Source organism: Oncorhynchus gorbuscha, unplaced genomic scaffold, assembly GCF_021184085.1.
Source record: "Oncorhynchus gorbuscha isolate QuinsamMale2020 ecotype Even-year unplaced genomic scaffold, OgorEven_v1.0 Un_scaffold_694, whole genome shotgun sequence".
NCBI lineage: Eukaryota > Metazoa > Chordata > Actinopteri > Salmoniformes > Salmonidae > Oncorhynchus > Oncorhynchus gorbuscha.
In genome coordinates, this window is record NW_025745768.1 from 271,518 (window position 1) to 299,033 (window position 27,516).

Genomic DNA, 27,516 nt, shown 5'->3' on the forward strand with positions numbered 1-27,516 from the left:
AGATCATGTCCCAGATAGAAGGGTGAAAACAATTGGTACTTTCAATGTTCTTAATACAACGATAATCAGTTATCGAAACACATACGTTAACATGTCACGTTTTTTTTCTCCACCCACAGAGCAGACTCAGACCACTTTTAGTCTAGAAGTTATGACATGGCATTCCTTTTGTAAATTATAAACCCAGGGTCATTACAGTACTTTATACATATCCCGAGGTGTTATAAACTCAGCAAAAAAAAGAAACGTCCTCTCACTGTCAACTGTGTTTATTTTGTGGAAATATGTGGAAATATTTGACATAACAAGATTCAACAACTGAGACATAAACTGAACAAGTTCCACAGACATGTAACGAACAGAAATGGAATAATGTGTCCCTGAACAAAGGAGGGGTCAAAATCAAAAGTAACAGTCAGTATCTGGTGTGGCCACCACCTGCATTAAGTACTGCAGTACATCTCCTCCTCATGGACTGCACCAGATTTGCCCGTTCTTGCTGTGAGATGTTACACCACTCTTCCAGCTAGGCACCTGCAAGTTCCTAGACATTTCTGGGGGGAATGGCCCTAGTCCTCACCCTCCGATCCAACAGGTCCCAGACGTGCTCAATGGGATTGAGATCCGGGCTCTTTGTACTGGCCATGGCAGAACACTGACATTCCTGTCTTGCAGGAAATCATGCACAGAACGAGCAGTATGGCTGGTGTCATTGTCATGCTGGAGGGTCATGTCAGGATGAACCTGCAGGAAGGGTACCACATGAGGGAGGAGGAAGTCTTCCCTGTAACACACAGCTTTGAGATTGCCTGCAATGACAACAAGCTCAGTCTGATGATGCTGTGATACACCACCCCAGACCATGACGGACCCTCCACCTCCAAATCGATCCTGCTCCAGAGTACAGGCCTCGGTGTAACGCTCATTCCTTTGACAATAAACGCAAATCTGAACATCACCCCTGGTGAGACAAAACTGTGATTCGTCAGTGAAGATCACTTTTTGCCAGTACTGTCTGGTCCAGCGACGGTGGGTTTGTGCCCATAGGCGACATTGTTGCCGGTGATGTTTCGTGAGGACCTGCCTTACAACAGGCCTACAAACCCTCAGCCCAGCCTCTCTCAGCCTATTGTGGACAGTCTGAGCACTGATTGAGTGATTGTGCTTTCCTGGTGTAACTCAGGCAGTTGTTGTTGCCATCCTGTTCCTGTCCCGCAGGTGTGATCTTCGGATGTACCGATCCTGTGCAGGTGTTGTTACATGTGGTCTGACACTGCGAGGATGATCAGCTGTCCATCCTGTCTCCCTGTAGCGCTATCTTAGGTGTCTCACAGTACGGACATTGCAATTTACTCTGGCCACATCTTCAGTCCTCATGCCTCCTTGCAGCATGCCTAAGGCACATTCACACAGATGAGCAGGGACCCTGGGCATCCTTCTTTTGGTGTTTTTCAGAGTCAGTAGAAAGGCCTCTTTAGTGTCCTACGTTTTCATAACTGTGACCTTAATTGCCTACCGTCCGTAAGCTGTTAGTGTCTTAAGACCGTTCCACAGGTGCATGTTCATTAATTGTTTATGGTTCATTGAGCAAGCATGGTAAACAGTGTTTAAACCCTTTACTATGAAGATCTGTGAAGTTATTTTCGATTTTGACTAATTATCTTTGAAAGACAGGGTCCTGAAAAAGGGACGTTTATTTTTTTGCAGAGTATATTATATATGTTGCACATCATAATTTTACTGAATTGAAGGCCATGTTTGAATGGTACAATGTAATGTACACACACATAATAGCCAAAATAACACCTGTTTGTGATAACCCCAAAACAAACATCAAGGGCTGTACACATAACCTTGAGTAGAACAAAACAATCTGATGCTTAGGTACACTACTTTGGACCATTGACCATGATATTGATTTGATTGAGAGCAAGCACAGTATCCATGACAATGTGAGCATATAACATGTTCTGCATATGATGCACATAGAGCTGTTTGTTAACACACACAAAGTACAGCATTGGCCATGAATGGGCTATTCACATTTTCTGTGGTTTACAATACGACTTTATGTGACCCATTACAAAACAATTAACTCAACAGGTCATTATTGTAAAATATCATTTGCTTTCAATAACCAGTGGTGGAAAAAGTACCTAATTGTCGTACTTGAGTAAAAGTAAATATACCTTAAAAGAAAATGACTCAAGTAAAAGTGAAAGTCACCCAGTAAAATTCTACTTGAGTAAAAGTCTAAAAGTGTTTGGTTTTAAATATACTTAAGTATCAAAAGAAAATGTGAATTGCTAAATAATACTTAAGTATAAAAAGTACATTTCAAATTCCTTATATTAATTTAGGAAAGGGAAAGGGGGATACCTAGTCAGTCGTACAACTGAATACATTCGACTACAATGTGTCTTCTACATTTAACTCAACAACTCTGAATCAGAGAGGTGCGGGTGGCTGCCATAATCGACATCCACGTCTCCGGCACCCAGGGAACAATGGGTTAACTGGCTTGCACAGGGGCAGAAGAAACCCAGACGGCACGATTCTCTTGTTTTTTAAATTTACGGATAGCTAGGGGCACAATTCAACATACAGACATAATTTACAAATTTGTGTTTAGTGAGTCTGCCAGATCAGAGGCAGTAGGGATGACCAGGGATGTTCTCTTGATGTGTGTGAAATAGACAGTTTTCCTGTCCTGCTAAGCATTCAAAATGTAACAAGTTCTTTTGGGTGTCAGGGAGTAAAAAACACATTATTTTCTTTAGGAATGTAATGTAGTACCTATCTTTCTGATTTGGTCCTGCATACATACCTACACGTAATCTACGGTCACAAGACGCAGGCCTCCTAGAATTTCTAAGCAAACAGCTGGAGGCAGGGCTTTCTCCTATAGAGCTCAATTTTTATGGAATGGTCTGCTTACCCATGTGAGAGACGCAGACTCGGTCTCAACATTTAAGTCTTTACTGAAGAGTCTCTTCAGTGGATCATATGATTGAGTGTAGTCTGGCCCAGGAGTGTAAGGTGAACGGAAAGGCTCTGGAGCAACGAACCGCACTTGCTGTCTCTGCCGTGGCTTGTTCCCCTCTCTCCACTGGGATTCTCTGCCTCTAACCCTATTACAGGGGCTGAGTCACTGGCTTACTGGTGCTCTTTCATGCCGTCCTAGGAGGGGTGAATCACTTGAGTGGGTTGAGTCACTGATGTGATCTTCCTGTCTGGGTTGGCGCTCCCCCCTTGGGTTGTGCCGTGGCGGAGATCAGTGGGCTATACTCGTCCTTGTCTCAGGATGGTAAGTTGGTGGTTGAAGATATCCCTCTAGTGGTGTGGGGGCTGTGCTTTGGCAAAGTGGGTGGGGTTATATCCTTCCTGTTTGGCCCTGTCCGGGGGTATCATCGGATGAGGCCACAGTGTCTCCTGACCCCTCCTGTCTCAGCCTCCAGTATTTATGATGCAGTAGTTTATGTGTCGGGGGCTAGGGTTAGTTTGTTATATCTGGAGTACTTCTCCTGTCTTATCCGGTGTCCTGTGTGAATTTAAGTATGCTCTCTCTAATTCTCTCTTTCTCTCGGAGGACCTGAGCCCTAGGACCATGCCTCAGGACTACCTGGCATGATGACTCCTTACTGTCCCCAGTCCACCTGGCCGTGCAGCTGCTCCAGTTTCAACTGTTCTGCCTGCGGCTATGGAATCCTGACCTGTTCACTCGACATGCTACCGGTCCCAGACCTGCTGTTTTCAACTCTCTAGAGACAGCAGGAGTGGTAGAGATACTCTTAATGATCGGCTATGAAAAGCCAACTGACATTTACTCCTGAGGTGCTGACTTGCTGCACCCTCGACAACTACTGTGATTATTATTATTTGACCATGCTGGTCATTTATGAACATTTGAACATCTTGGCCATGTTCTGTTATAATCTCCAACCGGCACAGCCAGAAGAGGACTGGCCACCCCTCATAGCCTGGTTCCTCTCTAGGTTTCTTCCTAGTTTTTGGCCTTTCTAGGGAGTTTTTCCTAGCCACCGTGCTTCTACACCTGCATTGCTTGCTTTTTGGGTTTTTATGCTGGGTCTCTGTACAGAACTTTGAAATATCAGCTGATGTACGAAGGGCTATATAAATACATTTGATTTGAGTAAAAGTAAAGTACATATACCCCAAAAAACTGCTTAAGTAGTACATTAAAGTATTTTTTATTTAAGTACTTTACACTACTGTCAATAACTTACATGGATTAATAAAGGTTAAATAAAGCTAGATATATTCACAATACAAATACACCAACTACACGTTGGAGCAGACCAGGTCTTTGGACCCAGACACGTTGAGATCTATACTGGCTTTGGACTTCTTCTTAGCCAGTTTGCCTTGCCTTGCCTCAGACTTGAGATACTTCTCCTTGTTGTGAATGACCTGGATGTACTGGTCTGTGCTGCTGTTCTGCTGGTCGCTACTGGAGGCCAGAGAGGCCGAGTCTGACTCAGTCAGGGAAGGCTCCAGCTTGGACCTGGATGTCTTGGGCTTGACCTGGGGCTCCAGGCGTCTTCCTGGGCCCTGTGGGGGTGAGTGTACAAGTCTGCTGGGGGTGTGGGGGTGTCTGGCTGGGGACTGTGTGTGCCTGACTGGTGGTGGAAGCTCCGCTCCTCTGATGCTGGTCTGGGAGAGGGAGTGCAAGCGCGTCTCCATATCCTCCCTGTCCCCTTTTTGGGCTTCACCGCCGTAGCGTCCCCTAGCAGTGTGGCTGTCTTTTGACGCCATAGACAGCTTGGTCTCCAGGCGCTCTCCGATGTAGAAGCGAGCTGGCTGTTGGAGGTCGGAGAGTGAGCGGGGCCGGTGAGTCTGCCCGAACGACCCTCTCCTAGACTCCCTCTTCCCCCCTGCCTCTTCCTCCTCCTCTTCATCACTCAGGTGTGACTGCGGCGGATTCGACCTGTGTGGGTGCCCATGCAGATGCGGAGCCCTTGGAGTATACCGCTTGGTATTCCGCGGGATCAGCTCTACGATTTCACCCCCCGCGTCCTCCGCTCGGAAGTGGCGAGGGACGCGTGTGGCTGATCGAAGCAACTTTTTCCTAGCTTCGTGCTCGTTGACGATGACGTAGCGCGTGGTGTAGGGGCGACGGCCCACGTAGCTCTGGGCGGTCACTATCCCAGCTGCCTCTGTGGAGTGCATGGGCCTGATGGTCTTCCTGTAGAGTGGGTCGGAGTGGATGTTCTCTGAGGAGTAGCGTGTCGGGGGGTTGTACGCCACATGATGGTAGGACTTGGACCTGCAGGTACCGCTAGGGCCCCCCAGGTAGGAAGGGTGTCTGGTGACAGAGGGAAATACGGATGATAAATGTTACTACTGTATGTGGTCGTAATGAGAGACCACTTCGACTTGAATCATTACAGTAACAAATACTACTGATACTGTGTATCGTTGATTCCTTTGGTAGTGACAGTAGTCCAGGCCATAGTATGCCCAAACCGGCTTTAGAAGAACTTAAATACCCCACTGCTTATTAGCTTCTGTTTTCTTTTCCTTTTCTTTTCCTTTGACCCCTGACTTGAGTGAAAGCAATGAGACGGAATCCCATTCAATTTCTTAGGGGTGAATCCTGACTTCCACCTAAGTGTAATTTTCACTTCGTCATGCATTGATGTTAATGGGAGACTAAGTTCAAACTTTGGGCTAGGTGCTGGAGTCCCCCTACAGAGGTTTATTTAGGACTAACAACATGGACACTAACCCTTAATCCTCCTGTAGACACACCTGTAGAGGACTGTATAAAAGCATGTGACTGACCAGACAGAATAACACATAATATGTGTGTGTGTGACACACCTGTTAGGGATTATCTCCGGCCTTTGCTTGTGAAGTATGGACACTGTTGGACTTCTAGGCGCCCCAGCAGCAAATGTCGCCCTAGCGGTCTGGACTCTCGATGCCGACTGAGTGATGGTGCGGATGCCGTTGCCACGACGATCGGGCGACTGGAAGTTTGTGACACTGCCGTTGGGTCGTGGCGACGGCGTACGAATGGACGACTCGCGGCTGGTGATGTCACCATCCTGCTGGTCAGGCTTCCTGTCCCCCCCGGGGACCTCTGGGGCCTGTAGCCTCGCTATGGGTGGGGGTCAGAGGTCAGGGGTTACAGGTCAGAGATTATAGCTTAGGTGTTCAAAAGTTCAACATTTTAATTGGTAAAGGTTAATAGTCAAGTGAGGTGAAGGGTTAAAGGTCAGATGTAAGATGTTAGGGGATATGTAGACATAGACTACATAGAACCAACCAACCATAAAGTAGAATGATGAGGTTTACCTGAAGCCAGCTGTAATACCTTCTTCTTGTCTTCTGTTCTCTCCTGACAAATACATTTATGTTCAGCATACAGTCATGAGACTAAGTGGGCATCCCAAATGGCACCATATCACCTACATAGTCCACTACTTTTAACCAAAGCCAATAGTAGTACACTGTCTAGGGAATATTTGGGATGCACTCTAAGTTCATATGCATTTTTGTTTAATGTATAATAGTGACTGACTTTGAGAACTATAACTATAGCGTCTATAACTCACAGTCTGAAGCTGCATCCTCAGCTGGTTGTTGGTGAATTTAAGGGATCTGGCAATGGCCTGAAGGTAGTAGATCAACATGCTGAAGGACACAGAGAGAGTTACCCCAAGAGGACTGACACAATGACTGATCAACATGCTGAAAGACACAGAGAGAGTTACCCCAAGAGCACTGACACATTAACAATGCATAGAGCAAGACAGGCTACATTGTGTGTGTGTGTGTGTGTGTGTGTGTGTGTGTGTGTGAGTGTGTGTGTGTGTGTGAGTGTGTGTGTGTGTGTGTGTGTGTGTGTGTGTGTGTGTGTGTGTGTGTGTGTGTGTGTGTGTGTGTGTGTGTGTGTGTGTGTGTGTGTGTGTGTGTGTGTGAGTCTGTCTGTGTGTGTGTGAGTCTGTGTGAGTCTGTCTGTGTGTGTGAGTGCACTCACAACAGCAGCAGCAGAGCGGGCAACGCTACGACAGGGCTGGTGACGTAACTCATCACTTTACTGAACCACAGAGGGAAGTCATTGGCTATCGTCTCTGAGATGATGTCATAAATCTTCTCCTGACCGCTGCAGGGGAACGAACGCACACACACACACACACACACACACACACACACACACACACACACACACACACACACACACACACACACACACACACACACACACACACACACACACACACACACACACACACACACACACACACACACACACACACACAGCAGAATTAAAGCTATACAGGCTTTTCTTCTTGGCCTTATTGTGATTTCAGCAGATTATGATGTGTGATGATAATAAAAATAATATTGGATTGATGTTTTATAGCGATTTTCAAGGTTCTCAATAGGAGTTAGATCATCCACAAACACACTTGGGTTACAAACGCGCACACACACACACACACACACACACACACACACACACACACACACACACACACACACACACACACACACACACACACACACACACACACACACACACACACACACACACACACACACACACACACACACACACACACACACACACACACACACACAGTATACTGCAACACTATTGAAAGTGTGGCTTACCTTAAATGACCTTAAATGACAAGGGCTAACTTTAAAATGGGCACCACATTTAAAGAGCTTCACGGGAATAATGGCTTACCTAAATGGCCCACAGTGTTGGGAAGGTCTGTATCTCACTATGGCGAAGATGGTGGGCAGCATACACAGAAAAAGCATGAACAACAGCATAGCCAGGTAGAAATTATTTGATCTGGAAACAAATGAGAGAAATAAAATGGTACTTTATTTCTATATTGTTTATTTATCTGTGTTATTTCAAGTTTTTCTGCCTTTGTATTCCTGATCAACTTTGTTAACAAAGACAGATAATCAAAAACCATAATCCATGTTTATAACGGTTGTTGTCTGGAAAAAGAGAGGAGGACCAATGCTCATCGTGGTAAGTGTCCATTATTTTAATAAAACTACTGAACGCTGAACAAAACAACAAAAACGACAAGTGAACAGTCCTGTAAGGTGACGAAAAACACGAAACAGAAAATAATCACCCACATCCAAAATGGGGAAAACAGGTTACCTAAGTATGATTCTCAATCAGAGACAACGATCGACAGCTGCCTCTGATTGAGAACCATACCAGGCCAAACACAGAAATACAACAAAGAAAAAAGAACATAGACTACCCACCCCAACTCACCTGACCAAACTAACACAAAGACATGATAATGTCATGTATTGTCATATTATGTCTTGTTCCTGTTCTTTCTCTTCACTCCGTCTCCCTCTGCTGGTCGTATTAGGTTACCTTCTCTTCCTCTCCTTCCCCCAGCTTCCCCCAGCTGTTCCTCATATTCTCTAACTACCTCGTTCACCCTTTTCCCACCTGTTCCCTTTTTCCCTCTGATTAGGTCTCTATTTCTCTCTCTGTTCCTGCTTCTGTCTTTGTCAGATTCTCGTTTGAGTTTCTCATGCCAGAACCAAACTATCGTCTCGTTTGCTTCACCCTTGTCCCGTCCTGTCGGAATCTGCCTGTTCATCTGATGCTACGTGTGATCAGGTACCTCTGTCCTCTACGACCCGCGCCTACCCAGAGAGACCAGCAGTCTGTCGCCGCTAACCCAGCTATTCTCCTCTGCTGCTAAGAAGGGGACTCTTCTGAAAATATCAGAAGGACTTTATGATTCATTTATCGCCCTCTCTGCGGGTTGTCTATTTTGCCATTATATACATCTGAATAGGATCTATGTCTTCCCTGTGTTTTGACATTAAAGGACTCTGTATTTGTTAAACCGCTTTTGGGTCCTCACTCACGTGCATAACAGATAAAGCAACTAAGGTCAGAATGTGACAATGTTTGGTTAGAGACAATAGGAATGTTGGAATATATTTTTAATATACTATCATATTATTGTTTGGTTATACATTTTGACATTTACATTTTAGTAATTTAGCAGACGCTCTTATCCAGAGCGACTTACAGTTAGTGCATTAAACTTAAGATAGCTAGGTGGGACAAAAAAAAACTCAATAATGTAGCTATCAGTAGAATCAGAGCTAGAAGGGGGGGGTCAAACATACTGTTTGAAGAGGACTGGTTTCAGATGTTTTTGGAAGATGGGCAGGGACTGTCCTAGCTTCAGGTAGAAGTTTCTACCATTGGGGTGAGAGGACAGAGAAGAGCTTGGACTGGGCTGTGCGGGAGCTGTCCTCCTGTAGAGTTGGAGGGGCAAAGAGACCTGAGGTGGCAGAACATTGTGCTCAGGTTGGGGTGTAGGGTTTGAGCATAGCCTGAAGGTATGGAGGGGTAGCTCCTCTTGCTGCTCTGTAGGTAAGCACCATGGTCTTCTAGTGGATGTGAGCTTCAACTGGAAGCCAGTGGAGTGTGCAGAGGAGCATGGTGACATGAGAGAACTTGGTAAGGTTGATCATATGTGACCCGTTTCAGGAAACTAGGCAAGTGAATGTCGCAAGTCACGCATTCACAGGAGAGCCATTTTTTTAAAGAAGATTTTTGGCAGAAATGCCTTCTGGAACATGTCAACTTTCATGTGCCTTAATAACAAACTTGCAGGCCATCTGTAAATGCAAATTAAATTGTTAAATTACAAGACTTGTTGGTTAAGCCACAGAAAAAGCCATCAACCATCTCACCAGCCATGATTGGCTGAGCTAATGAGTAGGCTGGACATGCAAAGAGAAGAGTTTGGATTCATCTGCCATATAGACGGCTTCTGTCTATTTGAGCTTTGTTTACCGAGCTAGCTCGATGTCTTAAGGTAAAGTGTACAACACCCGTTGAATATGGGCGGTGTCAGTAAACGTTGGCAAAAAAGTGTCATGAAATTGTTGCCAGCAGAGCTGGTTAGGCTGTTTTCATGTTATCCAGAGGGAAACAAATCATCGTTCAGAGTGTCAAGTTTGAGCTCTGAATGCTCCGAGAATGAAACGAGATGGGTGGGGCTAAAGCTTAAGAGGGTGTGAACGATGCTGAATGGGTGTAGACATAGGAGAGCTCTTCACTAGATATCAAAACATTCAAATGACATTTTCTCAAAAGTAAGTTTCAAAGCTTATCAACTTTCAAATAATTACTTTCCCATTGTTCCTCAAAAATGCAGTGTATGATATACCATTTTGGTAGCACTGAGTCTCTACTTTTATCCAATGTAAAATACATAATTTAAAGTATTGCTACTTAATGAAGACCAAATCCAGGTGGTGAGTCACATATACTATTTATTCATATCATTCTATTTCTTTAATAAACTTATATGCTATTTCTTTAAACTATCATGCTATTTTACATAACCAAGTGAAGTGTATGGTGTGTGTGCGCGCTTGCATAAGTGTGTATTTTCCTGTACATCTGAGAGTGACTGATAAGGCCTGAAAGAGGCAGCAACAGACTCGTTACATAAATCAGAGTGGGCTGAGTGCCTGCAGGCCCACTCTGTGTGTGTGTGTGTGTGTGTGTGTGTGTGTGTGTGTGTGTGTGTGTGTGTGTGTGTGTGTGTGTGTGTGTGTGTGTGTGTGTGTGTGTGCGTGTGTGCGTGCGTGTGTGCGTGTGTGTGTGTGCGCGTGCGTGTGTGCGTGTGTGTGTGTGTGTGGGCGTGTGTGTGTGTGCGTGCGTGCGTGTGTGTGTGTGTGTGTGTGTGTGTGTGTGTGTGTGTGTGTGTGTGTGTGTGTGTGTGTGTGTGTGTGTGTGTGTGTGTGTGTGTGTGTGCGTGCGTACGTGCGTGCGTGTGTTTGAGGGAGCAGTGTAGTAGCTCATCACAGAGATGTGCTCATTTTGTTCTCTCTCTCCACAGAGCTGGAAAATAAGATCCGATGGGAGGGGAGGAGAGGAGTAATGAGACCAGAACCACAGAACCAGAACCACAGAACCAGGATTATAGGCCCAGAGTGAATCAGACTCACTCACTGTCCAGAAGAGGCAGTGTTGCACAATGCTGTTATGTAATGTTAGTCTTTTGTGTACTGTTAATTATGTATTCATCAGTACTAGCGAGAGAGAGAGCGAGAGAGAGAAGTGAATGGTAGAATGGCTGTGTCTTCTGAACATGCTCGTCCAGTATGAGTGTGCGTATATGTACAGTGCTTTGGGAAATTATTCAGACCCCTTGACTTTTCCCACATTTTGCTACAGCCGTATTCTAAAATGGATGAAATCTGGGGGTTTTTGTGCTTAGGGTTGTTGTCCTGTTGGAAGGTGAACCTTCGCCCCAGTCTGTGGTCCTGAGCGCACTGGAGCAGGTTTTCTTCAAGGATCTCTGTATTTTCCTCTGTTAATCTTTACCTGAGGAGAGGCTCTAACATAAAGACCTGATTGGTGGAGTGCTCCAGAGATGGTTGTCCTTCTGGAAGGTTCTCCCATCTCCACAAAGGAACTCTGGAGTTCTGTCAGAGTGACCATTGGGTTCTTGGTCACCTCCCTGACCCATCTACCTCGATTGCTCAGTTTGGCCAGGCTGCACCTGAGCTCAATTTTGAGTCTCAAAGCAAAGGGTCTGAATACTTATGTAAATAAGGTTTATTATGTATGTGCATGCCTGTATGTGTGTGCATGCCTGTATGTGTGTGCATGCCTGTATGTGTGTGCATGCCTGTATGTATGTGCATGCCTGTATGTATGTGCATGCCTGTATGTATGTGCATGCCTGTATGTGTGTGCATGCCTGTATGTGTGTGCATGCCTGTATGTGTGTGCATGCCAGTATGTGTGTGCATGCCTGTATGTGTGTGCATGCCTGTATGTGTGTGCATGCCTGTATGTGGGTGCATGCCTGTATGTGTGTGCATGACTGTGTGTGTGCGTGCCTGTGTGTGTGACTGTGTGTGTGTGCGTGCCTGTGTGTGTGTGTGTGTGTGTGTGCATGACTGTGTGTGTGACTGTGTGTGTGTGTGCATGACTGTGTGTGTGTGCGTGCCTGTGTGTGTGACTGTGTGTGTGTCTCTGCCCCTGACCTGGATGCTCTGAACACCTGTTGGTGAGGAACGTTACAGGTGAGCACAGCCCAACTCCTCAGGTACATCAAGCCTATCAGCTTCAACACGTTAAAGGCAGGCAGACAGGGAGAGAAGAACGAACCCATCCTAGAGAGAGAGAGAGAGAGAGAGAAAGGGAGAGAGGGTGAGAAGGGGGGAGTAGTGGAGCTGAATTATCATAATGTATACATGAGCCAACAAGGTTTCCTACACAGCAGTTTGTGTCGTGACGGTGTAAAGTCAGTTACCATTAGATGACATCAGCTGTAATGTATTAATGTGTTCATGTCACTATTATGACAATGATGTGAGCGAGAAAGACAGAGAGAAAGAGAGAGAGAAAAACAGTAAGAGAGAGGGAAAGTGGGGGGGGGGGGTTGGGGAAGAATGTCCCCACTCTGTGAAGGAGCCAGAGGACACAGAGCCAGGGACAGATTTACACGTCTGCTAATGGAGCTCCTCCAGCCCCCCCCCTCTCTGTGGAATGAACAGAGGTAATACTATCCATCTAACTGCAGAGGTGTGGAATGAACAGAGGTAATACTATCCATCTAACTGCAGAGGTGTGGAATGAACAGAGGTAATACTATCCATCTAACTGCAGAGGTGTGGAATGAACAGAGGTAATACTATCCATCTAACTGCAGAGGTGTGGAATGAACAGAGGTAATACTATCCATCTAACTGCAGAGGTGTGGAATGAACAGAGGTAATACTATCCATCTAACTGCAGAGGTGTGGAATGAACAGAGGTAATACTATCCATCTAACTGCAGAGGTGTGGAATGAACAGAGGTAATACTATCCATCTAACTGCAGAGGTGTGGAATGAACATAGGTAATACTGTCCATTGTTGGGGATGAATCAACATTAGTTGGGTAATATAGATAAGAAGTTTTATTTTCATAATATGCTTGTTCGATACTTGTCATTAGAATGTATCTCTTTGGAATACAGGGTTGGCAGTTTGCAGTTATCCCTTCTCAGCTAAGGCTCAGTTACTTGGGGCCCAGAGAGGGGGGGGGGTCAGGCTTGTCTTATCTGTGAATGTGTCTGTAACTATTCCTAAACCATGTGAAGGGATGGCGTGATTAATGGGGAACCAGTTAGTTGGCTCCACAATGTCTGTACACCAGTCACTCCCTACTTTTCTCATTTTGGGGAAGAGTATGGCAGCGTCTGGAACCATTGTATGTCCCCTCTGATGTTGCCCTTCTCTTGACCTAGAGGCTCACTCTGCTCCGTGAGCTTGTCCAGGAGGGGATGTATTTGAGATGGGGGAATCCAGAATTGACCATTGATATATGCCATTGGATGAGGTCATGTTTTGGTACTATGTTGTACCAAGAACGAGATTAGAACCTTGTTTAGGAGACCAAACTGAACGATAATTTATAGCTAATGCTGTCTGGCTATGGGATACTCCTCTCTCAAGTAAAAGTCTTTCTTTGTAAACAGTTCCTATTATCTGTGGTTTGTCATGTTGACTAGGGGGTGGATCTTTGCTATAAAAGATCTGGGTTTGCCATTATGTTGACCACTCCCAACTTTTCATTAGAGATACTGAAACGTTGAAAGTCAAATGCTATTTCAAAAGCTGAATAATTATTGAAGGTGAAGTTTAAGTATAACTCTGACTGGTGTGTGATTTGCTCTCATCATTTGGTAATACAGGAAATTTCCACGACACCATCTAACTGCAGAGGTGTGGAATGGAAATATCACACATAACACAGCATATTACTCTGGGTCAGGGGCTGTCCTGCCCTTAGTAAGGTTTCCTTTTATAGAAGTACTGGGCTATATATAATAGCTAATATGGGCACATTACCTTCTACATTAGAATCAGAATCACCATTAATAGCCAATAACATTTTCACAGTGAGAATGTCACTTGTGATATGGTGCTGCTAGCAATATACATAATTTAGGGCCATTATACATACAGAGGAATTTACACAACGTTTCCACACATTGTAACAAATTGGATAAAGTGAACATAGAATTGAAGTGTGTGAGAGAGTGTGTTATATCTCTCACTGGAGTTTTCCTGGCAATGTGACTTGAGGATGAACTCTGGGTCCTAGTTCCATCTACTGTCTATGTTGTATCTGATGTCTGAAAGCTCAACAGCAAAGACCAATATCTTCATGTCAGAAGAGGAAAATACGTTCCGAGCCGTGGTGGAGTAGGAGCGTAACACTCCCAGCAATAAGCACGTTTTCCTAGGGTGGAAGGTATCCTAGCGGGTAAGAGTGTTGGGTCAGTAACTGAAAGGTCACTGGTTCGGATCCCCGAGTTGACTTGGGGAAAAAAACTGTCGGTGTTTCCCTTGAGAAGGACATTTGACCCTAATTTCTTGGGATAAGAGTGTCTGATAAATTACAAAAATGTCAATGTAAAATGCCTCCCCACTGGAGACCAGGGTTTAAACAATATGAAAGGTTGAGTGGAACTCCACTGTCCTATAAAAATAAAGAATAGATAAAGTGACAAATCCAGTAGAATGTGACATACCAGATCATTCCTTGGTTATATATCAGGTGGAGTACATTCTCAGCTATCTTGAATTCCCCATACTCAGGCTGCCATGTGGGAAACATAAAGGGTGACATTAATTAAACCTTTAATTACTTCAGAAAATATATTGATGACCTCGTCAAATGTCTTAAACTAAAGTTGACTCCTGACAGATGCAACAGCTTGGGCCTGCCGTGATGGCGTGGACTAAACCAGAACGTTACCAGGAGCAATTAAAAAGCATGTCATCCAATTGTGACTTGCAAACCGTACTGCACTTCAACATAGTTTGCACTTATCCAGACGTCAACTGTAATCAGACGATAACGACACAGTCACAATCACCCTTGGGTTCAAACAGTATTTGTTTTCTTTCAAAACTTTGAGCTTGCCTGGAGTGCCATATGGGCAGTATTTGCACTTTCGGGACTATTCCATTGCACCAAGCAAGCTCAGTTAAGCACAGCTAGACTATCTGAAAGTAAACAAATACTTTTTGAATGGAGGTTGAGTACGTACAAACTTGCTCTCCAGGTCCCAGCAGCAGCAGTCACTCAGGTACCTGACCACCAGCCCTCTGATGAAGTCTATCAACAGGATACTGGCCACCGTGAAGATCATATCGATGATAGACAGCTTCAACATCTCCTACAATACAACACATATAAACATATGAGCATAAAGACACATACTGTTACTGTTACTGTCTGGTAACTATCTGTCTTTAAGGTAACTCTGGTCATTCTGTAATGACTAGCTAACACCTACTAGCACTGATGTCACTGTCAGCTTTATTGAGGGAAGTTTTACTTGGAGTGACTGTGGCATGTGATTGTTTTACAGACCTTATTTGAATGTAAGTCACTCTGGATAAGAGCGCCTGCTAAATGAACAAAATGCATACTGTATGTCTTTAAGAAAAACTCATTACATCTGTCCTAACTGCACATAACTCATTACATCTGTCCTAACTGCACAAAACTCATTACATCTGTCGTAACTGCACATAACTCATTGGAAATGGATCATCAAGCAATATTTATCAGACCTGGGTTCTTGCACTTTTGGGGACTTCACTATTGGTTGAAAGCTCGATCAAGCATTTGAAAATATAAAAACATATCATTTGAACCCAGGTCTGCTAATTATATGATGTCATTTTCCTGTTGAGAATATCCACTCCTGAGACGACGATACATGATATACCCTCCTATTGATCTGCACCAAGAACAAGTCATCTGTTTTTCATCCTTGGCCTAGTGACATCTTCATTACCTGAACGTCTGCCTGGGTACGTTTCAATCCATACTCAATCTATTGTTTAGGGGGAAACCATCACAGGACAAGGCATTTTCATTTTTCTTGTCGGGCATAATGCCTTTAAGAGGTATTAAGGGTAACTGTCTGAGGGATGAGACTGTTGATTATTAGGTCTGTGTACAGACAGAATGATCTAAAACGGTAATAGTTATTGGTGCTTATCGTACACACAGAGTGCTTAGGCTGACATGGTTGAACTTCTCCAGTGTTATGTTTCATAATAGATTACTGTGACAGTAGTAATACACATTTCCTTTGTACAATAGACAAAGATCTATTCTAGGGGACTTTTATTTTGAAGACTCCTTGTGAATGATGCTGAATGTATGTGTTATGGATGTTGTTATAAATTATACATAAAGGTGATATGAATGATACCACAGCATTCATAAAGGTGTTATGAATGATACCTCAGCATTCATAAAGGTGTTATGAATGATAACACAGCACTCATAAAGGTGTTATGAATGATACCACAGCATTCATAAAGGTGTTATGAATGATACCACAGCACTCATAAAGGTGTTATGAATGATACCACAGCATTCATAAAGGTGTTATGAATGATAACACAGCACTCATAAAGGTGTTATGAATGATACCACAGCATTCATAAAGGTGTTATGAATGATACCACAGCATTCATAAAGGTGTTATGAATGATACTTCAGCATTCATAAAGGTGTTATGAATGATACCACAGCATTCATAAAGGTGTTATGAATGATACCACAGCATTCATAAAGGTGTTATGAATGATACCACAGCATTCATAAAGGTGTTATGAATGATACCTCAGCATTCATAAATGTTTTGTGAATGATACCACAGCACTCATAAAGGTGTTATGAATGATACCACAGCACTCATAAAGGTGTTATGAATGATAACACAGCACTCATAAAGGTGTTATGAATGATACCACAGCATTCATAAAGGTGTTATGAATGATGAATGATACCACAGCACTCATAAAGGTGTTATGAATGATACCACAGCATTCATAAAAGAATGTGCATTCATAAATGAATGATACCACAGCATTCATAAATGTGTTGTGAATGATACCACAGCACTCATAAAGGTGTTATGAATGATACTACAGCACTCATAAAGGTGTTATGAATGATACTACAGCATTCATAAAGGTGTTATGAATGATACCTCAGCATTCATACATGTTTTGTGAATGATACCACAGCACTCATAAAGGTGTTATGAATGATACTACAGCATTCATAAAGGTGTTATGAATGATACCTCAGCATTCATAAATGTTTTGTGAATGATACCACAGCACTCATAAAGGTGTTATGAATGATACTACAGCACTCATAAAGGTGTTATGAATGATACTCAGCATTCATAAAGGTGTTGTGAATGATACCACAGCACTCATAAAGGTGTTATGAATGATACTACAGCACTCATAAAGGTGTTATGAATGATACCACAGCATTCATAAAGGTGTTATGAATGATACCTCAGCATTCATAAATGTTTTGTGAATGATACCACAGCACTCATAAAGGTGTTATGAATGATACTACAGCACTCATAAAGGTGTTATGAATGATACTACAGCACTCATAAAGGTGTTATGAATGATACTACAGCACTCATAAAGGTGTTATGAATGATACTACAGCATTCATAAAGGTGTTATAAATGATACACAGCACTCATAAAGGTGTTATGAATGATACTACAGCATTCATAAAGGTGTTATGAATGATACCTCAGCATTCATAAATGTTTTGTGAATGATACCACAGCACTCATAAAGGTGTTATGAATGATACTACAGCACTCATAAAGGTGTTGTGAATGATACTACAGCACTCATAAAGGTGTTATGAATGATACTACAGCACTCATAAAGGTGTTATGAATGATACCACAGCACTCATAAAGGTGGTGTGAATGATACCACAGCACTCATAAAGGTGTTAAGAATGATACCACAGCACTCATAAAGGTGTTAAGAATGATACCACAGCACTCATAAAGGTGTTATGAATGATACCACAGCACTCATAAAGGTGTTATGAATGATACCACAGCACTCATAAAGGTGTTATGAATGATACCACAGCACTCATAAAGGTGTTGTGAATGATACCACAGCACTCATAAAGGTGTTATGAATGATACCACAGCACTCATAAAGGTGTTATGAATGATACCACAGCACTCATAAAGGTGTTGTGAATGATACCACAGCACTCATAAAGGTGTTATGAATGATACCACAGCACTCATAAAGGTGTTATGAATGATACCACAGCACTCATAAAGGTGTTATGAATGATACTACAGCACTCATAAAGGTGTTATGAATGATACCACAGCACTCATAAATGTGTTAAGAATGATACCACAGCACTCATAAAGGTGTTGTGAATGATACCACAGCACTCATAAAGGTGGTGTGAATGATACCACAGCACTCATAAAGGTGTTGTGAATGATACCACAGCACTCATAAAGGTGTTATGAATGATACCACAGCACTCATAAATGTGTTAAGAATGATACCACAGCACTCATAAAGGTGTTGTGAATGATACCACAGCACTCATAAAGGTGGTGTGAATGATACCACAGCACTCATAAATGTGTTAAGAATGATACCACAGCACTCATAAATGTGTTAAGAATGATACCACAGCACTCATAAAGGTGTTATGAATGATACCACAGCACTCATAAAGGTTTTGTGAATGATAGAAGTTCACAATTAGTATTTGGTAGCGTTGCCTTTAAATTGTTTAATGTTTTGGGTAGCCTTCCACAAGCTTTCCACAATAAGTTGGGTGAATTTTGGCCCATTCCTCCTGACAGAGCTGGTGTAACTGAGTCAGGTTTGTTTTCCTCCTTGCTCGCACACGCTTTTTCAGTTCTGCCGATACATTTTCTATAGGATTGAGGTCAGGGCTTTGTGATGGCCACTCCAATACCTTGACACCTTAAGCCATTTTGCCACAACTTTGGAAGTATGCTTGGGGCCATTGTCCATTTGGAAGACCTATTTGCGACCAAGCTTTATCTTCCTGACTGATGTCTTGAGATGTTGCTTCAATATATCCACATCCTTTTCCGTCCTCATGATGCCATCTATTTCTGAAGTGTCCCCATGTGCAGTTGCAAACCTTAGTTTGGTTTTGGATCAGTGACTTCTTCCTTGCTGAGCGGCCTTTCAGGTTATGTCAGTATAGGACTCGTTTTACAGTGGATACAGATACTTTTGTAAAGGTTACCTCCAGCATCCTCACAAGGTCCTTTGCTGTTGTTCTGGGAATGATTTGCACTTTTCACAACAAAGTATGTTCATCTCTAGGTGACAGAACGCGTCACCTTAATGAGCGGTCCCATGGTGTTTATACTTGTGTACTATTGTTTGTACAGATGAACGTGGTACCTTCAGGCATTTGGAAATTGCTCCCAAGGATGAACCAGGCTTGTGAAGGTCTACAATGTTTTTTCTGAGGTATTGGCTGATTTCTTTTGATTTTCCCATGATGTCAAGCGAAGAGGCACTAAGGTTGAAGGTAGGCTTTCAAATACATCCACAGGTAAACCTCCAATTGACTCAAATTATGTCAATTAGCCTATCAGAAGCTTCTAAAGCCATGACATAATTTTCTGGAATTTTCCAAGCTGTTTAAAGGCACAGTCAACTTAGTGTATGTAAACTTCTGACCCACTGAAATTGTGATACAGTGAATTATAAGTGAAATAATCTGTCTGTAAGCAATTGTTGGAAAAAGTAGATGTCCTAACTGACTTGCCAAAACTATAGTTTGTTAACAAGAAATTTGTGGATTGGTTGAAAAATTGTTTTAATGAACCTAAGTGTATGTACACTTCCAACTTCAACTGTATGTAGTCATGTACGTTGTCAGGTTGATGATGGAGTGTCCCTGTAACAGTTCTGCTCTGGCCGATGCAAAAAGTCTCAACCTTCATGGAACAGTTGTTAGTACACTTTCTCTGTAAAGGGTTGCTCAATTAACGTTAAGAGATGAATGAATGGACAAGTGGACAGATTAACAAATTAATGAATTAAGAAATGAATGGACAAATAAATGAAGGAACAAATGAACGAATAGACAAATTAACAAATGAGCGAATGAACGAATGACAAGAAATGAACTTCTGCACCTGTCCAACGTAGGTCTCCCAGCACTCGTCCGGTTTCTTCTGCTTGTTCTGCTCAAACATCCCAGTGTGGTTGTACATGGTTGCCATGGTGACCTTGCTGGTGCTGATGCTGGTGTTGACATCCAGCACCATGGCAATGGTCGCTATGGTGCTGTTGTGGTTTTCAGAGATGGAGATGTCGGATACGAGGGTGGAGAGGCTGGTCTCCCCCGGCTGGGAGATGGTCGCCATGAATGCCGTAGAGTCAGACAAGTTCCCCGAAACCACAGAGGCCGCTGCCTGGAAATAATCCATCAAAACCATTAATGATCAATCAACCAATCAACCAGTCAGTCTGTCTATCCATCCATCAGTCAATCAGAGCTTTAAAATGTATGAACATTTTCATAATTTCATTCCTTTGTTTTCTAAACCTTCCCCACATTTACAGATCAAGATTGTTGTTAACAGTAGACCCAGGCTGCATCACATCCAGCCGTGATTGGGAGTCCATAAGGCGCCGTCTGGGGTAGGCCGTCATTGTAAATAAGAATTTGTTCTTAACTGACTTGCCTAGTTAAATAAAGTTTTTAAAAATCGAATAATAATAATAAAAAAAATATTTTTAAAAGCATTGACATTAACATCAGCAATAACTGTAACATGTATTTATTGATTGGAGACTACGGCACAATATGTAAAGAGTTGAGTGACATGGCTTGTATGGTGTCCACATTAGGAACGCCTCAATCTCAGCAGGACTACTTACAGCTGCAGCAGCTGACGCCATACTCATACTGTTGACCTTGTCCAGAAGGGCAATGATGAGGCTGTACAGGTTACCCAGATACAACACCAGGACTCTGTGGCGAGGAGACAAAACATTCAGTGCATTAAAAAAGAAAGAAAACAAGCTAAAATCAAGTTAGTAGCAACATTAACGAACAGTAGAGCTACGGTGTAGTTCCATGTCAAATATGAATCCAATTTCACCGATACTCTACTGTATCTGTGAAACGTAATGTTAAGTGTGAACAAATGAGATTTGAGGTGCTGTCAGAGTCAGACCTGGCCAGCTGGAAGCGCAGGGAGGTCCTGGGATGGTACATCTCCAGCTGAGCCACCAGCTCAAAGGCAGACGGGGCGATCATGGTGATGAGGGACACCACCACACTCACCTGGGACAGGAAACAGGATATGACATCAGACACGGGGTATGTTATAAAATAGACACCTTCATATATGCCTGATGACATCATAAGGAGTCATTGTATCAGGACCTTCTCTTCTCTTTTTCACTAATATATGGAGGCATCGGAGGAGCAAGCAGTTAGGAGCTAGAGGCTCTCCAACTCAGAATTTCAAGTCGGAAACTCTGGCATCTTTCTAGAGCTTTGACTTTCCGACCTGAAGATCACTGACGTCATGATTTGACCTGTTTTTTTTTCTCTCCAGAGTTCCCAGTTGTCTTGAAAACACTATCAGTCCAGGCAGTGACATCAGGGTCGTGGAAACAGTTATCTTATCAAAGCCCTAAGGACATCCATTATCCTGAACTGAATTAAATGATCAGCTGTCATGCACAGATGGTGATACCACATGTATGGTATAGCAGTCTCCCTATTGGTCTCCAGTTTCACATTAACGCCTTTATTACAGCATCCTGAGAGGAAATGATGTGAGAGAAACACAAGGCACGATGTAATTGAAGTCCTGCCACATATGTCTTTGTCATCAGGGAAATCAAGTCCCCAAAATTAGATACAGTAGCCATAATCCATCAACCACGTTAAACACAATATTGTCATGTTTCCCGGACTCAGAGTAAGCCTACTTACAAAACATTAAGAACACCTGCTCTTTCCATGACATAGACTGACCTGGTGAATACAGGTTAAAGCTATGATCCCTTACTGATGTCACTTGTTAAATCCACTTAAATCAGTGTAGATGAAGGGGGGGAGACAGGTTAAAGAAGGATTTTTAAGCACTGAGAAAATTGAGACATTGATTGCCTATGTGTGCCATTCAGAGGTTGAATGGGCAAGACAAAACATTTAATTAAGTAGCTTTGAACAGGGTATGGTAGTAGGTGCCAGGTTGCACCGATTTGAGACAAGAACCCAACGCTGCTGGGTTTTTCACACTCAACAGTTTCCCATGTGCATCAAGAAGGGCCCACCACCTGAAGAACATCCAACCAACTGTGGGAAGTATTGGTGTCAACATGGACCAGCATCCCTGTGGAACACTTTCCACATCTTGTAGAGTCCATGCCCAGATGAACTGAGGCTGTACCTTAAAGAGGACACAGGGGAGGTGTTCCTAATGTTTGGTATACTCAGTGTATACTGTAGCTAGCTACCTCATTCTTCTCCCATAGTGTTAGCTCTGGCTTCTCCAGCTCTAGTTTCTGGGAGCGGTCCACCACAAAGTAGATTATATAAATGCTGCCAGCCAGAGAGAGAAGGACCAGGATGTTGGCTAGGATACGCAGACTGATCAGGACTGCTCTGGAAGACAGAGAGAGAAACAGTAGTTCAATAAATCAAATGTTTTACAAGGCCTTCAGAAAGTATTCATATCTCTTGACTTATTCCACATTTGGTTGTGTTACAGCCTGAATTCAAAATGGATTCAATAAAAACATTTTCTCACATCTACACACAATACTCCATAATGACAAAGTGAAAACATGTTTTAGAAATACAGAAGTATCTCATTTACATAAGAATTCACACCCCTGAGTCAATATTTTGTAGAAGCAGTGTCTCAAAGAGCTTTCCAGACCTGGATTGTACAACATTTGCCCATTATTATTTTTAAAATGATTTGAGCTCAAATTGGTTGTTTATCATTGCTAGACTGCTACGCCTGCTCCCGCTTCCCCTCTCTGGCGCTCGAGGGCGCCAGGCTGTCCTTCATTACACACACCTGTCACCATCATTACGTGCATCAGCGCTCATTGGACTCACCTGGACTCCTTCACGTTGTGTATTGTCCCCTCTATATCTGTCTGTTCCTCAGTAGTGTCCCCTCTATATCTGTCTGTTCCTCAGTATTGTCCCCTCTATATCTGTCTGTTCCTCAGTATTGTCCCCTCTATATCTGTCTGTTCCTCAGTATTGTCCCCTCTAGATCTGTCTGTTCCTCAGTATTGTCCCCTCTATATCTGTCCGTTCCTCAGTATCGTCCCCCGTGTCAGCATTATTGCCATAATATAATTTTGTTCCCCCCGTCCAGATGCTGTTCTTGTTTTGTTCCCCCCGTCCAGATGCTGTTCTTGTTTTGTTCCCCCCGTCCAGATGCTGTTCTTGTTTTGTTCCCCCCGTCCAGATGCTGTTCTTGTTTTGTTCCCCCCGTCCAGATGCTGTTCTTGTTTTGTTTTTCCCCCTGTCCAGAGGCTGTTCTTGTTTTGTTCCCCCTTCCAGATGCTGTTCTGTTTTTTCCCCCGTCCAGAGGCTGTTCTTGTTTTGTTCCCCCCCAGTCCAGAGGCTGTTCTTGTTTTGTTCCCCCATCCAGAGGCTGTTCTTGTTTTGTTCCCCGTGCTGTTCTTGTTTTGTTCCCCCGTCCAGATGCTGTTCTTGTTTTGTTCCCCCGTCCAGATGCTGTTCTTGTTTTGTTGTTCTTGTTTTCCCCCCCGTCCAGAGGCTGTTCCCCCGTCCAGATGCTGTTCCCCCGTCCAGATGCTGTTCTTGTTTTGTTCCCCCCGTCCAGAGGCTGTTCTTGTTCTGTTCCCCCCGTCCAGATGCTGTTCTTGTTTTGTTCCCCTTGTCCAGAGGCTGTTCTTGTTTTGTTCCCCCCGTCCAGATGCTGTTCTTGTTTTGTTCCCCCGTCCAGATGCTGTTCTTGTTTTGTTCCAGAGGCCCTTGTCCAGATGCTGTTCTTGTTTTGTTCCCCCGTCCAGATGCTGCTGTTCAGATGCTGTTCTTGTTTTGTTCCAGAGGCTGTTCTTGTTCCCCCCGTCCAGATGCTGTTCTTGTTTTGTTCCCCTTGTCCAGAGGCTGTTCTTGTTTTGTTCCCCCCGTCCAGATGCTGTTCTTGTTTTGTTTGATGTCCATTTTCCATTAAATGTTCACTCCCTGTACTTATTTCTCGTCTCCAGTGTCGGTCCTTACAGAATGCGGAAACCACTATTTGAAGCATCAGGGAATTCTTGTTTTTTTGTTTTTGGTGGTGACGTTGGGTCCAGGTGCTGCCGGGGGTGCCTCAGCTGGCTCGACGGCCTACCACGCCTTCGCTGGCTCGAGAGGTTTCCTTGCCTCGGTTAGCTAGGCGGGCTCCCATCCCACATCATACCTCAGCCGGCTCATTGGGCTCCCACGCCTCAGCCGGCCCATCAGGCTCCCATGGCACTACGGGATTGTCTGGCTTTCACACCACAGCCGGATCACCGGGCTCCCACGCCTCAGCCGGTTTGTCATGCTCCCATGCCTCAGCCGGCTCAGGTGGGACGCTGGGTGGCAGTCCTAGAGGGGGGTGGGGGAACTGTTACGCCTGCTCTCGATCCCCCTCTCTGGCGTTCAAGGGCACCAGGCTGCCCGTCATTACGCACACCTGTCACCATCATTATGCGCATCAGCGCTCATTGGACTCCTTCACGTTGTTGATTGCCCCCTCTATATCTGTCTGTTTCTCAGTTTTCCCCTGTGTCTGCATTATTGTCGTAATGTTGTTTTGCTCCCCCGTCCCGATGCTGTTCTTGTTTTGTTTGATGTCCATTTTCCATTAAATGTTCACTCCCTGTACTTGCTTCTCGTCTCCAGCATCCAATTATTTTCAGGTCTTGACATAGATTTTCAAGTAGATTTAAGTCAAACCTGTAACTCACACTCAGGAACATTCACAGTCTTCTTGGTAAGCAACTACAGTGTATGTTGGAAAGCAGTTTGAACCAGTTTTTCCTATAGGATTTTGCCTGTGCTTAGCTCCGTTTCTTTTTGACCCTGTAAAATTTCACAGTCCTTAACGATTAAAAGCATACCCATAACCAGGCAATAACACGTCTTCCACGCTGATCTTTAACACTAGGGCCCCTCAGGGGTGTGTACTTAGACCCCTCCTGTATTCCCTGTTCACCCACGACTGCGTGGCCAAACACAACTCCAACACCATCATTAAGTTAGCTGACGACACAACAGTGATAGGCCTGATCACCAACAACGATGAGACAGCCTATAGGGAGGAGGTCAGGACAACAACCTCTCCCTCAATGTGAGCAAGACAAAGGAGCTGTAGTGGAGAGGGTGGAGAGTTTTAAGTTCCTTGGTGTCCACATCACCAACAAACTATCATGGTCCAAACATACCAAGACAGTCGTGAAGAGGGTAAGACAAAACCTGTTCCCCTTCTGGAGACTGAAAATATTTGGCATGGGTCCCCAGATCCTCAAAAGGTTCTACAGCTGCACCATCCTGATCGGTTGCATCACCGCCTGTTATGGTAACTGCTCGGCAGCTGACCGTAAGGCATTACAGATGGTAGTGCGAACGGCCCAGTACATCACCGAGGCCAAGCTTCCTGCCAACCAGGACCTATATAATAGGCGGTGTCAGAGGAAACCCATAAAATTGTCAGAGACTCCAGTCACCCAAGTTATACGTTTTCTCGGCTACCGCACGGCAAGCGGTACCTGAGTGCCTCGTCTAGGACCAAAAGGCTCCTCAACAGCTTCTACCCCCAAGCCATTAGACTGCTGAACTTTGCATAAAAATCGCCACTGGACAATTTACATTGAACCCCCCCCCCCTCTTTTGTACACTGCTGCTACTTGCTGTTTGTTTGTTACCTATGCATAGTCACTTCCCCCTCAACTACACGTACAGATGACCTCAACTAGCCTGTACCCCCACACACTGACTAGGTACCGGTGCCCCCTGTATACAGTCTCGTTATTGTTATTCTTATTGTGTTACTTTCTGTTCTTACTTTTTATTTTATCCTACCAACTGCACTGTTGGTTAAGGGCTTGTAAGTAAGCCTTTCACGGTAAAGTCTACACTTGTTGTATTCGGAGCAGGTGGCAAATAAAGCTTGATTTCATTTGATAACATGATGCAGCCACCACTGTTCTTGAAAATATGGAAAGTGGTACTCAGTAATGTGTTGTATTGGATTTGCCCCAAACATAACACTTTGTATTCAGGGCAAAAAGTGAAATGCTTTGCCATTTTTTATTATCATTACTTTAATGCCGTGCGATGGATGCTTTGGAACATGTTTATTCTATACAGGCTTCCTTCTTTTCACTATGTCAAATAGGCGAGTATTGTGGAGTAACTACAATGTTGTTGATCTATCCTCAGTTTTCTCTGATCACAGCCATTAAACTCTGTAACTGTTTTAAAGTCACCATTGGCTTCATGATGAAATCCCTGAGCGGTTTCCTCCTCTCTGGCAACTGAGTTAGGAAAGATGCCTGTATCTTTATAGTGACTGGGTGTATTGATACACCATCCAAAGTGTAATGAATAACTTCACCATGCTCAAAGGGTTGTCACGCCCTGACTGTAGAGATCCTTATAATTCTCTATTTGGTTAGGTCAGGGTGTGACTAGGGTGGGCAATCTATGTTTTCTATTTCTTTGTTGGCCGGTTATGGTTCTCAATCGGAGGCAGCTGTCTATTGTTGTCTCTGATTGAGGATAATACTTAGGCATCCTTTTGCCACCTGTAGTTTGTGGGATCTTGTTCTTGGTACTGTGCTGTTTAGCACTACTCAACGTTACGTTTTGTTTTTGTTTTGTGTTTTTTTCAGTGTTCATTTAATGAATTAAAATGTACGTCTACCACGCTGCACATTGGTCCGATCCTTCAATCGACGAACATAACAGGGATATTCAATGTCTGCTTTTTCTTTTTTACCCATCTTCTTTGTGAGGCATTGGAAAACCTCCCTGGTCTTTGTGGTGGAATCTGTGTTTGTAATTCACTGCTTGACTGAGGGACCTTACAGATAATTGTATGTGTGGGGTACAGAGTTGAGGTCGTCATTCAAAAATCTGGTTAAACACTATTATCACACAAAGAGTGAGTCCATAGAACTTATTATGTGTCTTGTTTACTCCTGAACTTATTTAGTCTTGTTAACATCTTATTTAGGCTTGGTAAGATCTTATTTAGGCTTGTTAAGATCTTATTTAGGCTTGGTAAGAACTTATTTAGGCTTGGTAAGATCTTATTTAGTCTTGTTAACATCTTATTTAGGCTTGGTAAGATCTTATTTAGTCTTGTTAACATCTTAAGTTAACATCTTATTTAGGCTTTATTTAGGTTAACATCTTATTTAAGAAAGGCTTGGTAAGAACTTATTTAGGCTTGGTAAGATCTTATTTAGTCTTGTTAACATCTTATTTATTTAAGTCTTGTTAACTTATTTAGTCTTGTTAACATCTTATTTAGGCTTGGTAAGAACTTATTTAGGCTTGGTAAGAACTTATTTAGGCTTGTTAAGATCTTATTTA

General features: G+C 43.4%; 1 protein-coding gene across 1 annotated transcript in view; it reads right to left on the minus strand.

Moving 5' to 3' along the window:
• Window positions 1-4,009: 4,009 nt before the first annotated feature.
• The window catches only part of LOC124019840 (transmembrane channel-like protein 3), a 55,492-nt gene continuing 31,985 nt past the window's right edge, over window positions 4,010-27,516 (minus strand). Inside the window, exons 10-22 of the mRNA XM_046335274.1 lie at window positions 22,419-22,566; window positions 21,122-21,231; window positions 20,823-20,916; window positions 20,075-20,353; window positions 15,110-15,238; window positions 14,588-14,655; window positions 12,049-12,177; window positions 7,724-7,834; window positions 7,007-7,132; window positions 6,582-6,660; window positions 6,322-6,364; window positions 5,845-6,124; window positions 4,010-5,326 (exon numbers count right to left, since the gene is read on the minus strand). Coding sequence (XP_046191230.1) covers window positions 4,303-5,326; window positions 5,845-6,124; window positions 6,322-6,364; window positions 6,582-6,660; window positions 7,007-7,132; window positions 7,724-7,834; window positions 12,049-12,177; window positions 14,588-14,655; window positions 15,110-15,238; window positions 20,075-20,353; window positions 20,823-20,916; window positions 21,122-21,231; window positions 22,419-22,566 — 2,620 coding nt within the window. The 3' untranslated portion in view covers window positions 4,010-4,302. The remainder of the gene's footprint in view (window positions 5,327-5,844; window positions 6,125-6,321; window positions 6,365-6,581; window positions 6,661-7,006; window positions 7,133-7,723; window positions 7,835-12,048; window positions 12,178-14,587; window positions 14,656-15,109; window positions 15,239-20,074; window positions 20,354-20,822; window positions 20,917-21,121; window positions 21,232-22,418; window positions 22,567-27,516) is intronic.